Source organism: Halyomorpha halys, unplaced genomic scaffold, assembly GCF_000696795.3.
Source record: "Halyomorpha halys isolate HHAL.00 unplaced genomic scaffold, Hhal_1.1 Scaffold449.1, whole genome shotgun sequence".
In the NCBI taxonomy this organism is placed as follows: Eukaryota; Metazoa; Arthropoda; class Insecta; order Hemiptera; family Pentatomidae; genus Halyomorpha; species Halyomorpha halys.
This window is the reverse complement of record NW_027115881.1, coordinates 239583-258468: the sequence shown is the minus strand read 5'-3', so window position 1 is coordinate 258468 and position 18886 is coordinate 239583. Positions and strand designations below refer to the sequence as shown.

Below are 18886 nucleotides of genomic sequence, written 5' to 3'. Positions count from 1 at the left end.
ATATTTTATTTTATTTTTTCTTCATAGGGATGCTCAAACAAAGCTGGACAAGGTTACCGCACGGAAGAGTGCAATGGAAGCCACAATACCCCTCTACCGGAGACAGTTCTCTGGACCACTGTTTTTACCATACTAGTCACCTGTTTTACTTTTAGATTTTAAGTGAAAATCTTCGAAGACTATAATAACAAATAACTCTTTACCACACTTGAAAATGTGATTCAATGGAAAATATTTATTTAAATTGTGCTAAAATACTATCCCTTTACTTTACCTCCTTCGTCATCCTCACTAATTAAAAATAACTATACACTGTTAATACTACTCATTAAGTATGTTGACAAAATATTTATAATTAAATAGTGTAATTGTAATTAATTGAATTAATTAGTTTACTTAGTTAATAAAAACTATTAAAACTTGTTAAAAAAAAATTAATTGTGAGAATATTTATACTAATCAGTTTTATATGTTCTTCTGTGAAGTACAGTTTCTTGTTTAAATTGAATAAAATTAATAATTAGATTTGTTTCATTATATAACCTATACTTTTTTTTATTGTTTAAATTTAAAGTTATAATTACCTATTATTATTTATTATTTATTCATCGCCCTACTCCGTTTCCATCTGTTAGGCATTAAACAGTGGGTTACAACCTATTCCTGCAATTAAAACCATTTACACCATATTCTATAACTGAACACACAGCTTGATCTTCTACAAAGTATCCTCTTCTACCCTGTCTGGAGGTCTCCCTAGTGCAGGATCTTGCATCCTTCCCAGGGAGAATTGAGTAGAACAGCTTCCTACAACCTGTACACAAAGGCCTTGCAGAACGGGAACTCCCTCATGTCCCGTGAGACCCAGTAGTCCGGGAGGACCCATGTTGATTCCAGGCATGAACCGATGGTAGGAAAGTACTTCTTATAGCTCTTACAGCCTCTTTTGAGCTACACACCCATTGCAGGTTCCATTCTTTCAAAATTTCTTCTTGGAGGATCCTCTTCACAAATACTCACTCGAAGGTTTTCTGGTAGAGCTGCCAGATCTTTTTTTTTTTCTGATCCCTCTAAAAACAGAAAAACATTAAATTAATAGGTAGCATTACGTATGGTTACATAATTCAAATTATATATCACCTTTTTCTACCAATGGTACTTGAATGTATACAGTGAAATACTTATCTTGTTTTGATATGTCCCTTCTATATGAATTCTACTAAAATATCTGGAGGTGAGGGGTCGCCTCATGTTGATTAATCAGAGAAGAGAAAAATTAAAACATTTAATATTTAAATACAAAAAGATAATATTAAATAATAAGAAAAATAGTCAGAAGTAAAAAAAAAAAAGTAGGGAGGGGTGCATGAGAAAAAAGGAGTTACAAGGTTATTGGAACTTTCCTGCCCTGCCACCTCGCAGGAAGGGGGAATGGGGTGACTGATTGGAAGATTGGATTAAAGGAAGCAGGGAGACTGTCGAAGAACTTGATGTGTCTTCGTGTGATTTGTTTTTTTTCGCCAGACATTCTCTCTTTACTATTTATTTGTATGTGTATTGGTAGTGGTCTTCCTACAGGAGGAGATCAACTTCTAAAGAAACAAATGAATCATTCTCCAAATTTGGTGCTATTTAGTTATCAATATTTTTTTTGGAAATTTAAGTCAATTGATTTGATTCTTATTGTTATTATTATTTGCTTTAAGGAAATGCTTCTTGATAATATCCTGAAGTATGTACACACTTCACATTATACTTTTCATGATATAGATTTTTTAAAAACATTATTCTAGGGAGTAACATATACCACTAAGGAGTGATAAAGCAAAATTACTGAGAGTGCCTAATTACTGAATTAATTCTAATAGAAAATATTCATTTAGTAGACATCAGTCTTAACCTTTTAATTATAAATAAACTTCAATATAAAATTGTCTAGAGAAAAATTTGTCTTACTTAAGAATACTTAAGAGACTTTTTCACTATCATCACTTCTAATATGATAATAAAACCCAACATTGAGCATAATGTTCTATGTCGTGAACAAATATTATTTTGAAAATCTTCTATTAAGAGACATCAATGATATGTTTAATTAGAAATAAAGTAATTTAAAAAAAATAGTACAATTTTGATTTAGGTGATCTGACTTGATTTCAAAATAGTAAGCAGTGAAACGCACGCCTCATATCGCTTCTGTTACTGCCTTTTTTACTTTACCTGTTGCGAACGAAATGCAACGTTTAAAGGAATTTTCTAAATGCTACAAAAGCCAGGATCAGCTTGACAAAGGACAAGTTGCTTAAAATTGTTTAAATGATAATGCCGGTTTCTTATCTCTTAGAATTATCTGCTAAATTGAAAAATACCCGTATTGGCAGCACTGTTTCGAATATTTAAGTTCTTAAGGCATAGAATTTTCACAAGGTCATAAAGAAGTCATATCTCAAGTTGTGATGATTCCTGTGCTGTCAGTATAAGATACACCTCAGCTCATCGAAACATTATACATATTGATATCGATTTATCGTATGAGGCACTCTAACAATACACATAACCTTTGTAAACTGGAAATCGAAACCAATTCTATTTGAATAGAAGGTATTGAAAAGACTCCAAACATTAGGACAGTTGCTTTCGACCTCGCAACCAATCCCATTCCCGCTGTCGAGAAATGAAATGGTTACGAACCAAAAACTCCGCGAGCGTTCAAAGAGCTTTCCTCTGGGCGACGGTTTCGGGCTCGTTCCCGTTCTCATTTGAAGAAAATTTTTCCAAAATAAATTATAAATGTATACTTTGGTTTTTTCTCTCGAAGGCCGTCCTCGGAATAAAAGCAGGGCAAATATCGATCAGAGTTATCGACAAATTCGATTTTAATTCAGATCACATCAGCATTCAATACTTCGTCGTATACGTCATTAATGTGCTCAGCTTCTGTTTTATATTTTTGCACCAGGAACGTATCGATTGTTTACTGACTCAGTATCAGATTGCTAATTCGCGTTTTCGAAATCTAGGGACTGTTCCTTACGTAAAAATCAATGGATCCTTTGACATACTGATGCTTTCAATAAGTTTCTTGCCAATCGTATTTTCTTCTGAGTTAGGATTCGTCGAAGTCGCTTGTCAGTCGTTTTTGTACTGGTCTGAATACACTATCATCCGTCCTTTTATCGTGATCCTCATAGACTTGGGGACGAGGTTAAGAACTCTTCGATGGTCCTCCATAAAAATCTACAAGAATAGGATCGATGCAGAGAAGAACTTGGAAAAGATAGTGGAACTGTTCCACGTTTTGTGTTCTACTTGCCAGACAGTGAATGATATATATTCCTTCCAATTGTTGGTCCTCCTAACAATGATACTAGTCAACTCTGTTATCAATATGTACTATGCTATAACTTATGTTACTTCTTCAACGAGTAATGACAGCGGGTCAATGTTCATCCAGATGGTTGCTTTGTTGGTGTATTACAACATCCTTTGCCTTACTATTGCTACTGTCTGCAAAAACACTACTCAAAAGGTAATTTTAACACAATGTTATCTTCAAATAACTTCCAATGATAAAAATATTATTAAAAGTTGTAATTATATATTTTTCACTTGATAATATTGATCACCGCTTACTTATCGGAAGTTTACAGCAAGCGAATAATCCGTTCTGAGTCTAATAATTCAAAGCTTACCTATGAGGAGATAAACTTTTAAACACCTTGAGCTAGTTAACAATTTCATAATTTCTTACGATATGTCAAACTTACTATTACAATGCTCTTAGGTTACACACAGAATGTGAGAATATGCAGCAAAATATACAATAAAAACATAAAATACTATCTCACACGGGAATGCTTCATTATTGCTATATTTTTTTTTATTATTATTTATTTATTGTAATTTACAACTGTACAAAATAATACAACAGGTAAATATGTGGTATGTTTCATATACACTTGAAAATCTTGGGAAGGAACCACCCATTGGTGGTACTTCAAACATTAATTTAAACTAGAAGGTCCCGTGGCCATCTTCTTTTCAGACGCCTCGGAGGATTATCAGGGATTGTTAAGGATGAAAGATTAAGAATTAATGGGTTAGGATGGTTAAGGAGTTTGGAATAAAAAGGCGCATATCTGTTTTGGGTCAAATCTGCAACGAATGGGATGTTAAGGTCTTTATGAATGAGTTTATTTGTGACGTAATAAGGAGCATCAAGGATTTTACGTAGGATTTTGGATTGTAACGATTGGATGTGGGAAGAATTTGATGGTTTGGTGGAGCCCCATTGCTATATATGAAGATGTATATAGATTTAATAAACACTATTGATAGTATGATATAAATTATTGTGTTTAGTTAAAATTGAACATTTCAAAATACTGTATTATATGGTTTGGTAACATAAATTGAAACAATACTTGCTATAAGGAGTGAAACAGAAAATTTTATTAAAAAATATCCTTTTTTCTACCGTGGAATTTTGGGGATTTCATTATCTTTAAACATTTCAATTTAGTTGTTTTTTCTTTTTTTTCAGACAATTTGATTATGATATTGTCATATATATACAATTACTTACTAAAACCTATATGGACTTACACCTGCCAAATTTATGGACCTGCTAAACAGACACAGATTCAGAAAATACAAACTTTTCAGTCGCAATTTTTAAGACTGGCAACGAACTCACCACTTTACATTTCAAACGAGAACTTTCAGATCGATCTACATTCCGACTGTTAACGGACCACATTCATCAGACTTACAAACGGTTTTACAACATACTACCTGAACAATTCAATAAATTTATACGGCAAATGATACTTCAGAGATGTCTGACGTAAATAGGAGTAGGTTGAAGAGAAGTTGGATGAGGGACCTCTTAATGTAATCAAATAATTTAATTAACGTCAGAAGGATGCACCACTGGGTGCTGTCTCCCTCATGCCAACCCATGCCATTCCTGAATAGTACAGCTCATTTGCTGATTGTAAACTAGATTTAGAGGTACAACAAAAATAATTTAAAGATAAAAGAAATAACATTACCAATAAATTGTTAAATGACTTTTTAAATCGTTTTCCTCCATCAAGATCGTGTCTTATCGGCACCGTGACCAGAAAGTCTGCCTTCATGAACAAGTATATATATTTAATAGTTAGTGATATGATGCATACTTATGCACTTATTTTTTTAGCTCATAAGTCAAAAACATATATTACTTTGATAAACCTCGTTTTCAATTCACCATTCTTAGTGCAATTAGCAATGGAAAATAAGAGATGGAAGTTTGTAACCTGTAAGTCCTTATGAACGCGTTACGTTCTTGAACAACTGATCTCAAAATCGTATGTACTGTTAAAAATCATTAACAACCAAATCACAAAAAATGGTGATAAAAAACAAACCATTTACAAATGGCGAAATCATTTTTCGAAAAAAAATAAAAACTATAATATTCGTGCCGGAAACTTATTTATTTTAGTTTTGGCTGATTCTCTACAAATATGAGACCTAAATTAAAATATTAGGAAGTTTCAACAACATTAAAAACAATTATAGTAAGAAAACAAACACCTCACACATGGGGGATTGAGTGGTCTCGGGACCCTCAGTTCGATGGTGTAAATATTGTATACAAAAGTATAAATGTGACTAAGTGATTATTTAATTTTTTTATTATTATAAATATTATTATTATTTTTTTTTAGGTACATCCTATCCTTCTGTTTATTTATATTTAAAGATAGATTTTATTTATTTTTATGTATTTTATTTTCATTTGCTTATTTATTTTATTGTACCTCTTACATTAACTATGTAAGGTCCATCAGACCAATCTGGTATTAAATAAATAAATTTAAAAAAAAAATTATTATTTATTAACGACTGATAAGGAATCCTCATACAAGACTGAAAAAACAAGAAACTGCTCGTAGATCCCGACTATTGCAACATTTACTAGACAAACGGTCCAAACTTCCAATCCATTACAAAAGACTGATCTACATGAGTGTTGTAAGGCCTGTCTGGACATACGGAGTTGAGCTATGGGGCTCCACTAAACCATCGAATTCCTCCCGAATCCAATCCTTACAGTCCAAAATCCTTACTTTGTCACAAAGTCATCCATCAGGACCTCAATGTTCCATGTTGCCGATTTGGCCAAAACCAGATACCATTCCTTCCATGGAAAACTTTCCAATCACCCAAATCCACTTGTTTCTAACCTGGCTTCTCCTTCATTACATAATGATCCTCCTAGGCGTCTGAAAAGAACATGGCTTCGAGATCTTCTCCTCTAGAAATGTTATTGGAGTTCTATCAATGCGTAAATGGGTAAATCATGTCATAATATCACTTACAGCAAATTTATTTGATGTGTATGTATGTATACAGTTGTAAATAACAATAAATAAATAATTTTAAAAAATTTATTTTTTAATTTTAGTATGAATGTGATCAGTTATCACTATTACATATTGCCCAACAATGGCATATTGTAATATTAATCAATAAATAAAGTATTAAATAAGAAAACAAATTGTTTGTATAATACTATAGATTTTAACTATGTAAAATCAAGTATTATACAGTACACCTATGTATGTATGGATTTATTGAAATATTTATTCACAGTTCACACGTTTGCGTTAAAAATTATAATCGAAATTCTGTATTTTAATATTAACTATGAATATTGATATACTATTTTACCAAGACCACCAGGGCTAGATTCCTTGGCTACGTTGTAATATAAGACAATAAATGCATTTATCTATAAACCCTTCAGATGCCTTTACATGAATGGCAAGCTATGGCAAACTTGTGCATGCACAAGCTTAGGGATAAGGTTACAAGTTATCTCTGGATTGGCTGTTACAAGTTGCTCTGAATTTGTGTCGATTTTTGGGCACAAATCAAAGAGCGCTTGTATTCACACGTTTGTATTCAGTTTGTATTGTTTTAGAACTACCAACAGATGAATGTTTGTGCTCTCAGTGTTTTAATTAATTAAAGAATTTCTCTAACTCTGGGTTTCAATTATTAACTTTAATTAAAGGTTGTATAGTTCTATCGATACGTTGTAAATTCATGTTTCAAATATTGTTAAGTAAATTTACCAGTTGTTGTTGTTGATTGTTGCTTAAAGGTGTAAAACCCTCTGGTCATCAAAGCCTATGGGATGATAAAAGTAAAAAAAAAAATAATAATAATAGAATAAATAAATAAAATAAAACATAGAAAAATAAAAAAAATAAAAAAATAAAATTAAATAAAAAACATAAAAATCGAAGAGGAGTTATAATTTATAAAGAAGGCGATGTGCTTTTAAAAATTCAAATACTCGTGTAATTTTAGCTTCCTCATCTGCGAGAGCTTCGGATAAATTTGGGGTCAGTCCTATCCTGTTTATTGTTGGCAAATAGTGAGTACACTCTTCGAAAATATGTCTAATCGTAAGAATGGACTGACAATATTTGCACGTTGGAGGTGGCAGTTTTCTGATCAGGTGAGAGTGCGTGAGGAGAGTATGACCTATTCTCAAGCGGGCCAGAGCAACCTCCTCCCTGCGGCTGTTGCGGTAGGATGTCGACCATGGTTTTACTGATCTTTTTATTTCTTTTAATTTACTGGGAGAGCTTTCATCCCACTTGGCCTGCCATTTTTCTAATATTTGTAGTTTAAGGGGTGTACTGAGTTCTGATGGGGTAAGAACGGCGGTCCCTCGGCCAGGAAGTTAGTGCCTCTCTGGCAGCTTTGTCTGCGAGCTCGTTACCAACAATGCCAATGTGGCTTGGAGCCCATATGAAAATAATGGATTTACCTTGCTGTGATAATTTTTGAAGAAAAGATTGAATTCTTATGATGAGTGGATGTTCGGGGTACATGTTTCTCAAACTTTTTAGAGAGCTCAACGAATCTGAGATTATTACTATAGTCTTCTGAATTATTGAAAAGCAAAAATGGAGGGCTGATGCTATCGCGTGGAGTTCGGCGGTGTATACTGAGCATATCTTGTGTAGTTTATACTTGTGGGTTGAATCGTGAGTGACGAAAGAGGAAGCGGTCGAGCTTTCGGATTTGGAACCATCAGTGTATATTAAAACATAATCCGGTATATTTACCAGTTTATTTTCGATTTACTATATCACAAATATATATTTATGAAGATATATGTCTACGTAATTAAATTAACAAGTTTTTATAAAAATTTAAAAAAAAATTAATAAAAAAGTTAAAAATAGGTACAATTTCAATAATTTTTTATCAGCCATAGCCTATTTTGCTGGCATTTACGTTTCGTTTCATTAAACCTATCTTTAATTTCTTCCTGTTTATAATGAAAATCAAATGTTATAGTCGAAGAGGGTCACAAGACATGCAAGTGTGTGGAAACTGACCTTGTTGCTTGTTTATCAAGCATCTGTACAAGTTTGGCCCAAACTCTCCAACCCCATATCGCAGCCCTCGAAGAATGGTGTCGTAATTGGAGAAATTAAATCCCATCAAATAACCTTTACCCTTCGTCGTATACCTGCCGACTGCCCTACAATATCTTTTAATAATGTGGCTCTTACCCCTGTCGACCAGATTCACTACCTTGGACTTCATCTGGACAGAAGACTGACTAGGGATCCTCATACAACACTGAAAAGACAGGAAACTGCACGTCGATTTCGACTATTACAGCACTTACTAGACAAATGGTCTAAACTTCCAACTCATTACAAAAGACTGGTCTATATGATTGCAATAAGGCCAATCTGGACATAATGAGTTGAGCTTTGAGGCTTCACTAAACCTTCGAATTCCTCTCATATCCAATCCTTACAATCCAAAATCCTTCGTAAATTCCTTAATGCTCCTTACTTTGTGATAAATAAAATCATCCATAAAGACCTTAATGTCCCATATGTAACCGATCTAGTCCAAACCAGATATCATTTCTTCCATTATTGACTTCCATCCAAACCCATTAGTTTCTAATCTTGCATCCTCTTCCATTCCTGACAATGCTCTGAGGTGCCTGAAAAGAATATGGCCACCAGACCTTTTAATATAAAATCGTTATTAGAGTGCTACCAATGGGTAGTTTCTCTACACACTTATATCTCTTCAAATTAAGCGTACATCAAATTAACTGGGTGTATTATTATGTACAGTTGTAAATTTCAATAAAGATATAAAAAATGAGTTCTTATACTTATTTCAGGTATTTTTAAATAAAATATATCGCAATAAGTAATATTTTAATTATTTTAATAGTAAGATTTTAAACAATTTATTGTTTTTAAAATTTTAAAAAGTTTTTGAGACATATTTTTAATTTAATAAAACACAGTGAGCACAAATATTAGTGTTGTTAATACTTAGACACAACTAACTTAACACAAAGCTCTTTTTGATTTGTGAAAAAAAAAAATCGATACTGAATGGATCGGTCACAAATTCAGACCAGCTTCTACCAGCCAATCCAATTAATCCTTTTGCACGTTTGTTATATTTTGGTAGTTGTGATGACTCACTTTTAGGAGATATAAAATGTTTTTCAAGACCTACTAAAGATAAAAGCTATTATTTATTTTATAAAAAAAGTAAAATGCAATGAATAATTTATAAGATGGTGGTATTTCAGAGGGACCGTCCTGAAGATATCGGAAGAGCCCCTAATCGTCGATAAAGAAACATTGAAGGCCGGTTGCACTAATCTCCGGTATAACTAAGATTTGTATAACTTGTCTGATAAAACACCGGTAACTTAGCGACCTGTTTCTGGTCTACAATTTTGATAACCGGGTTGTCAAGGTTACCTGAAACTAAGATATATGCCAATCTCCGCCATTTTTATCTTTAATGTTAGAAATTGTAGCTCTAATTAAATTTAAAATTGATTCAACAGCTACAATTGGCTGTCGAAATTGTTGAAAAAATTCTTCATCCGACCACAGGAGATAAGAGAAACAAATGCTTTATTAATTCATGCTGCCTAAATACATCGGGTTGCCACATTACACAGCATACTGATCAATCCGTGACTGAACAAATATAAGTTACATATTTTTACATGATATAATATAATAGAAAGATAACATTTTTTTTTTCCACAGTTTTCTTTTACTTTTCTTTTACAATTAATACCAGTCTACAAACTAAATATAAGTTTTATAATTTATTCCTTTTTTTTTCCCCTTCTATTTCACAACCCTTATTTCATTTGATCAACAAATTCCCCTATATAACAAATATTAAAAATTAGATAATTCATCGAGGACTGAGTACTTTTTTTTTCATCATTGCCTGAACAACTAATTCTTTGAAGTCTGCGTCGTCTGTCAAATCGTCAAGAAAGGAATAATACAATACACCTTCCTAGATAACAGATAACAGAGCTATGGAAGGTTCTTTGTATGGTTACATACTTAAACGTAGATTGGCTCTAAATCTGAGTTTAACCGCCTATCATTGGCCGGTAAATTTTAACTCCAGATTTGAAGGTTAACTTTTCTGAAGTATAACGGATAATTATTGATTTTTTTCTGAGATTTAAAAAATTTAAACTATGATGGTACAACAGGCCATAAGTGTATAGTGGGAAAGTATGAAGGATTTCTTTCACAATAAAACTTACATGGAGCTTTACAGGATTCATTATCCTTAATTATCGAATCATTTCATTCAGTAATCAATTTCTTACTTTTTTTTCCTTAGGTTAAGGACTTCAACATCCTCCTTTACCAACTTATGATCAAAGACAACAGCAATAGATTAACTAATAACGTAAGTATTAATCTCCGTGTTAGTGATCTGATGACGCCACTGTGCGTACCAACATGTAGAGATTACAAACGACCTCGTAATCTCTCATTCTAACCTTGATTATTTAACCCAGAAACATGTTACAATTTAAACATTGTATAGCAGATTATGTCATAAATGATGAACCATTAATAATGTGTTATGTAAGTAACCTACATACCAAATACTACTTTAAATAAAATTACATAATGATGCTAAACAACCGATTGTAAATTTTTCATCAATTGTAAAATCACTCGTACTTTTTTCGATATATCATTTCCGTATAATACAAGAGCCGGGGTAAAAAAAAAAGTAGTTATTTCACCCCAATTTTTTATTACTTTAACGAAAACTATGTATAATTGCTAGTAAAAATTAATGAGTCTGCCAAGTATAGGCAAGGGAATAAAAAATAGTAGATGCTTCAAAATGTTAACAAAAAAATAATCTTTCATTCAGGCTGTATATCTTTCAAATTACCAAAAACAACAGAAAATCTAAGAGAAAATTATTTAAAGAAGAGTAAATTTTCTGAAATATTAGCCCCAATAGAGCTATTTATGTTCAATGGTTCTCAAGACATAGCTTTTTAAACAGTTACATTTCTTAAAAATGTACTGAAAGATTAATAGTTAGTTAATTTATTTTGAGAAATCTATTTCTCAGGAACTATGTGACGTACAGATGTCTATTAGCACTCAAATTAAGGCTAGTTTAATAGACAATAAAGATGTTTATGGCCTTTACCTTTGTAATAATAGTAGTTTTCATGATATTTGCTAAAATAAATTGACTTATAGTTGTTCGGACAATAAATTTGATTTATGAAAAACTTCAGAAACCATAAGACGTACAAATGTCTATTAACATTCAAATTAAAGCTAGTTAAATTTACTATAAAATATTTAATAACTTTTATCTTCATAGAAGTAGTAATTTTTATGATATTTGACAAAACATATCCATAAAATGTTTGATATTTGAAGAAATATATCTCTAGAACCATAAGACATACATATGTTTGCCAGCACTCAAAATAAGGTAAATTTAACTTACTATAAAGTAATTTATGATACATATTGTCGTAGGGGTAGTAGTTTTTATGATATTCGTATATGAATGTGGCACATAAAAATTTGTCCGAACAACTATAAATCAAAATATCATAAAAACTATTACTCCTACGAAGATAAAGGTCATAGACTACTTTATAGTGCATTAAACTAGCTTTAATTTAAGTGCTAAGAGCCATCTGTACGTCAAATGGTTTTTGAGATATAGATTTTTCAAAATAGATCCACTAACTACTAATCTTTCAGTTCGTTCTGTACAACATTTTTATGAAATGTTGCTTTTTAAAAAGCAATATCTCGAGAACTATTGAATGTAAATAACCCCATTAGAGCTTACGTTTTAGCAAATTTACTCTACTTTAAATGATGTTATCTTAGATTTTCTATTGTTGTTGGTAAGTTTTATAGAAATAGAGCTCCGAATGAAAAACTAATTATTTTTAACGTTTTGATACAGCCACCATTTTTTATTCCCCCCACGTATACTTAACAGACTCATTAATTTTGATTAGTAATTATACATAGTTTTCATTAAAGTAATCAAAAATTGGGGTGAAATAACTGCCTTTTTTCTCCTCTTGGGCTCTTGTACTAAAACGTTTGTTGTTGATGTGAGATCCTATACAAACATTTTATTTATTTTTTTCAAGTTTCTGAAGATGGATAATAGTAAAATATGTACATATTTCACTGCCATCATTATCATTTCCAAAGTCTGATGTTTTCAGAGGAAGCTGCGCGTACACATCGCTATGAAAAGACAAGTGAACTTCACAGCTTATGGATTCTTCGACCTGGACTACACTTTGGTCCATTCCGTAAGTATCCCTCTTGCCAATTGTATCTTCCAGTAATTTTTAGTCCCACTTTCCCAGAAACTTTCACTCCATTAAAAGTCGTCAGAGAGTGATATAGATTCATTTTATGTCCATAAGCCCTAGAACACAATTCTAGGATTCTTGATATATAGACACAATTAAATTAACAAGTTTCCGATAAAAATTCAAGAAGGAGGCGTGAATTTATTGGTTATGTAGCACTATTTATATGAATTTTTGTCATTCGACATGGCTGATATCTACGTTTCATTTCGCCTATCTTTTTTTTATAATAAAAATCGAACATAATAGCCGACAAAAGTCAAATAGCATACAAGCATGTAGATACCGTTATTTGTTGCTTCCATTGTTTACCAAGTACTTGTACAAGTCTCGGTTTTCTGTAAGTCGCAAACGTGTAGATCATATTAACTTCATGTGTATAATATATTGATCATAGCATTAGACTAATATCAATCAAATTTATTTATTTTTTTTAAACATTAGTTTTAGAATGAATTATAAATATGTCTTACTTAACCCTTTCGAGACAGCACATATTTTTGGAGACTATTCCGAGAATTCAAATTTCTTTTTACTTTATATTGACCATTTTTTATTTTTTTTATAAAATACGTTTGTTATAGAAATTATTCGCTTTGTAACTTCCTTTTTACAAATAAGATGATTGCAGGCCGTGACTGCAAGTAGCTCCTATGAGTATTTATATTACGAGGCACACTAGATGTTAGTACAAGAGCCCAAGAGGAGAAAAAAGGTAGTTATTTCATCCTAATTTTGGATTACTTTAATGAAAACTATGTATAATTACTAGTCGAAATTGATGAGTCTGCCAAGTATAGGTAGGGGGAATAAAAAATGGTGACTGTTTCAAAATGTTAAAAATAATTAATTTTTTATTCGGAGCTCTATATCTTTTATAAGTAAAAACATAGCATAAAATTGCTAAACTGTAAGCCCTAATAGCGCTATTTACGTTCAATAGTTCTCCAAATATATAGTTTATTAAATTAAGTTACATAGCTTTTTAAAAAGCAACATTTCATTCAAATGTTTTATGGAACGTACAAAAATATCAGTAGTTAGTGAATCTGTTTTGAAAAATTTATATCTCAAAAACCATTTGACTTACAGATGTCTAATAACACTCAAATTAAAGCTAGTTTAATGGGCTATACTTAGTTTATGACATTTATTTCGTAGGAGTAGTATTTTTCATGAAACTTCCTAAAATAAATTGATTTCTAGTTGTTCGGACTAATTTTCATGTGCCTACTTTATATTCATATGAGAATATCATAAAAACTACAACCCCTACGAAGATAAGTGTCATAAACTACTTTATAGGAAGTTAAATTTACTTTCTTTTGAGTGTTAGCAGACATATGTGCGTCTTATGAATCTAGAGATATATTTTTTAAAAAATCCAACATTTTATACGTACAACTGGAAATTAACATTTTGCGAGTTTATTTTATCAAATATCATAAAAGCTACTACTCCTACGAAGATAAAAATAATTAACTATTTTATAGTAAATTTAACTAGCTTTAATTTGAGGGCCGGCAGACATCTGTACGTCCAATGGTTTCTGAAATAAAGTTTTTCATAAATCAAACCTATTGTCCGAATAACTATAAATAAATTTATTTTAGCAAATATAATGAAAACTACTATTCCTACGAAAGTAAAGATCGTAAACTACTTTATAGTACAATTATTTAGCTTAATTTGAATGCTAATAGACATCTATACGTCACATTGTTCCTGAGATATAGATTTCTCAAAATAAATTAACAAACAACTGATATTTTATTTTGTGGTTAGTTTTTACGATATAGAGCTTCGAATGAAAAATTAATGTTTTTTTAAGGTTTTGAAACATCTACCATTTTTTATTCCCCCTACCTATACTTGGCAGACCCATCAGTTTTGACTAGTAATTATACATAACTTTCATTAAAGTAATAAAAAATTGAGGTGAGGTAACTGCCTTTTTTTCTTCCCGGCTCTTGTACTATGTGCAATATAAAATAAAATAAAAACACATTATTAAATTGAATAACATTTATTCCAAAAATAGTCGGGTAAGATGAAATATTTATTTTACGTTCAGTAATGAAGAAAAGAACATAATTATAGATCAAATTAAATAAAAATATAAGAATATAAACCTAAAGAAACATAATTTTTAAGAAGCAGTACAAGACAATGAATTTTACTAGAAGGATGACCGTTACTTTTGTTGTTCAAAATGACAACCTCTGAAACCAACATCAAATTTTATTTTTACACCCTTCTAGGATAATTATTGTTTTAAACCAGTCTTGTTCTAATGGCCTCTTCTTCCATACTGACTGATGATTGCAATTCAAGGTGTGCTCGGAAATGCATTTCACTCACGGTGTGCAATTGGTCTCGAAAAAATATATAGTTAGAATCGATTAATCAATTTATTACTTAACTTGAACAACTTAATTGACAATTATTCAGTAATTTTAAAATAAATTTCATTATCGTTCAGTTATTTCTATTTTGTGATTATTAAAGATATTGTATGTTTTTTCCTAAAATATTACTTTTAATTTAATGCCAATATGAAAATGAACATAAAGAAATATTAATATTTTTATTTATTGAAGGGATAAGTGGATAAAGGGGTTATGTCACAAATAATAAATTTTAAGAAAACAAATTTCAATTTTTGTTTTGTTGGAGCTTGTTATGTTTTTAATTGTACATAGTCCCTTCTACACCTCGCTATCTCAGTTATTAATTGGATTTTGAGGTTAGAGTACCTCACACTAGATAGACACCTACCCTCTTCATACACACTAAAGATTAAAAAAAAAATGTTACACAACTCCTTCAATTAAAATAATAATGTTGCAGATGGTGGCAGCAGCCACGACTTACTTGATAATCTTCATCCAGTTCAATGAAACTACAACCCCCACTACGCCTACTGAACTCCCCTTCTTCTTGACCACTCCTTCCTGAACGACGTGTCTTTGCCATAGCACAACAGATCATAGAAGAAAAATCACAGAAGAAAGCACACTGAATAGTTCACTCCTGAATACTTCAACGTCTTATCTCATGGCGCAAGTTTATAACAACTTTACGTTTTGAATAGAAATTGAATAATTATACATGTATGCATAAATATTTATGTAGAATAATAATAAATGCTTAGCTAACTCGAAGGTTCGATACCGATACCACCAATAGTTCTATACATACATTTTCTAAGCGAGAATTAAAAAATACAATATATATTCTTTTTTTCCCATTTCTTTATTTTACTACCCCTTCTTTTCTCCACTGCTATCCAGTTTCCTTACCCACGTTATTAGTTATGTTCACTATATTATTATCGTTGTTTAAAAAAAAAATTTTTTTTTTGTTCTACTCATTTCTTTTGTTAAACATTACTTATATTTTGCATTTTTATCAATTATTATGGCTACATATATTTTCTTTCCCTCAATTTTCTTTTTTTTCCATATTTCAATTTTTAAATTATTAATTCCTCAAGATAGTATCCTCGGTCCCATCATCTACACCGTCTATACAGCTGACATTCCAACCAATCATAACACTATCCTCACCACTTATGCCTCACCACTTATAATCCATTAATTGTATCCTAAAATCTCCAATCCCACAGCCCTCGAAGATTGGTGTCGTAATTGGAGAATTAAGATAAATTCCAACAAATCCCATCAAATCACCTTTACTCTACGTCGTAAACCTACTAACTGCCCTACAGTTTCATTTAACGATGTTACTCTTACCCCTGTCGAACAGATCCGCTACCTTGGACTACATTTGGACAAGCAATTAACCTGAAATCCTCACACCAGACTGAAAAGACAGGAAACTGCAAATTTCGACTATTACAGCACTTACGGTCTAAACTTCCAACACATTACAAAAGACTGATCTATATGACTGTACTAAGGCGAATCTGGACATATGGAGTTGAGCTTTGGAGCTCCACTAAACCTTCGAATTCCTCTCGTATTTAATCCTTACAATCCAAGATCCTTCGGAAAATCCTCAATGCTCCTTACTTTGATAGGTCCTTACTTTATTCACAAATAAAATCATACATAAAGACCTTAATGTTTCCTATGTCACCGATCTAGCCCGAACCAGATATCACTCCTTCCATCATAAACTCCCTAACCACTCAAACCCCTTAGTTTCCAATCCTGCATCCTCTTCCATTCCTGATAATTCTCCGAGGCGCCTGAAAAGAAGATGGCCACGAGACCAGCTAATGTAAAATATCATTTGAGTGCTACCAATGGGTAGTTTCTCTACACGCCTGTAAGACTCCAATTTAACGTAGATCAGATTTACTAAATGTATTATAATGAACAGTTGTAAATAGCAATAAATAAATATTAAAAAAAAAATTATTAATAACTAATATGTTCATACTTCTTTGCAATGTATAACTTCATTTTTATTTTATTTCCTTAATTATATTATTTTACCCAATTTTTCAATTACCTATGTATACATTTTATTTCCTACTTCTCTCATCACTTCATTTTATTGATTCTATTCTGTAAAATTATTCATTTTATATCATTCTGTTTGTATATTCTTTTTTATTTTCTATACTTACTGTGGTTGTTATCTTGTTCTGTTCATTGCCCTGAAGAAGGCTAGAAAATCTAGCCGAAACGTTGGCACAATTAAATAGTTTACACCAACTTATTTGTTTCATTTTGACCGCACGCCCAACCATCTCCTCGTATGAAATAAATCGTTTATTCGTATCTTAGCTACTATCTAAATAAAAAAGAAACAGCGACAAAAATCTCATGATGCAAATATATTTTACAAAATTATAACTTACTTACTCAAAGTTTCATAAAACGATGAAGGCATTGCTTCGAAATTCAATGCTAAGAGCTTGGCGATCGAATAAAAGAGGACCAGATAGTAGGCAAAGATGACATAGGCGTACTTCCTCGCTCTCTTCTTCACCAACCCGACTGGGAACCCAGAGGATCCCATCACCACCTGCAGGTCGTCCACGATGAGCCCCGAAGAGGCCAACATGATCCCGAAATACCAGGACCCTTCACATACTGTACACTGCCAAGAGCTGAAGATAGGAATTAGGTACAGCAACATCGAGGCGTACATGCTTGCTGCAATCACATCTTCATTGTATTCAACTAATATTAATACGGCGTTTTTTAAATACACTTAAAATCAAATAAAACATATAGAAATAATATTAAAAACTGTGGAACTGAGTTTCTTGAAGAGGTTCAAGCGTTGGCAAAACGTTGCGAGCTTGTTTATCAATATGATGCTCTGATAGCGTTATTAACAACAAAAAATTTTATATTTATTAAACTATTTTTTGAAGTTAATAAATAAAATTAAAATAAACAATAGTTCTTTAAAATGAAAGAATAAACTGATTTAATTGAGTTAAATTTTCGCTACAGAAAGTAGTACGAAATTGCTTACATATATATTTGTCTGCAGTAGAACTTTTATTTCCTTTTTCCTATACAATATAACAATTACCTTACGAATCATATCAAAGTAATAAATAACGTAATCTCATTGAAATGTGTTTCAGAACTCACGATACACTAAGTTGTTCACACTTGTTGACTGAGTCCATCCAGGGTAATAAACTGTGGAACATAAACACTGTCGTTGAAGTATCCCCTACTGGAAGAAGTCGCAAGGTGCGTGGCCAAGGGATCCTGGAGGATATTCGAATCCAGTGCTGTTATGACCAATCCACCACTATGTTCGCAAAATGCACGTAGATTCGATACTTTGGACTAAATCTGAACCACTCACTTGGAATCCTCATACAAGACTCTAAAGATAGGAAACTACGCTTCGATTTCGACTGTGACAGCACTTACAAGAACTATTCAAGTTTCCAATCCATTACAAATAATTAATTTACATGACTATAATAAGGGCTTATTAGTCTTACGGATTTGAGGCTTTGGAGATCCACTAAAACCATCGTAGCGCTCTCTTGTATCCAATCCTTAAAATCCAAAATACTTAACGCTCCATATATGTATATGTAGTTGACCGTAAAAATTGATATATAGGAAGATGGTCAGGGTTGCGGTCACAATTTGTATATTTATTTATATATATATTTAT

The 18886-nt window shown here is 31.8% G+C and overlaps 2 protein-coding genes and 1 long non-coding RNA gene across 10 annotated transcripts in view; 2 read left to right on the top strand and 1 right to left on the bottom strand.

Moving 5' to 3' along the window:
• The window catches only part of tn (tripartite motif containing protein thin), a 229808-nt gene extending 229283 nt beyond the window's left edge, over window positions 1-525 (top strand). For all 7 annotated transcript variants that reach the window (XM_067052843.1, XM_067052842.1, XM_067052838.1 and 4 more), the window contains one exon: window positions 28-525. In XM_067052843.1, the coding sequence (XP_066908944.1) occupies window positions 28-136 (109 nt within the window). In that variant the 3' untranslated portion in view covers window positions 137-525. The remainder of the gene's footprint in view (window positions 1-27) is intronic.
• Window positions 526-10490: 9965 nt separating this feature from the next.
• LOC106682894 (uncharacterized) lies at window positions 10491-15933 on the top strand. Of its 2 annotated transcripts, none has more exons than XR_001343492.2 (4): window positions 10491-10607; window positions 10720-10788; window positions 12611-12700; window positions 15614-15933. It is a non-coding gene; the product is annotated as an uncharacterized lncRNA (long non-coding RNA). The 2 variants fall into 2 exon arrangements; XR_010844978.1 differs by having other exon boundaries at window positions 10720-10970.
• A 1622-nt stretch (window positions 15934-17555) lies between these two features.
• Window positions 17556-18886, bottom strand: part of LOC106682893 (uncharacterized) — a 13190-nt gene continuing 11859 nt past the window's right edge. The window contains exon 4 of the mRNA XM_014424003.3: window positions 17556-17892. Within this exon, the coding sequence (XP_014279489.1) occupies window positions 17591-17892 (302 nt within the window). The 3' untranslated portion in view covers window positions 17556-17590. The remainder of the gene's footprint in view (window positions 17893-18886) is intronic.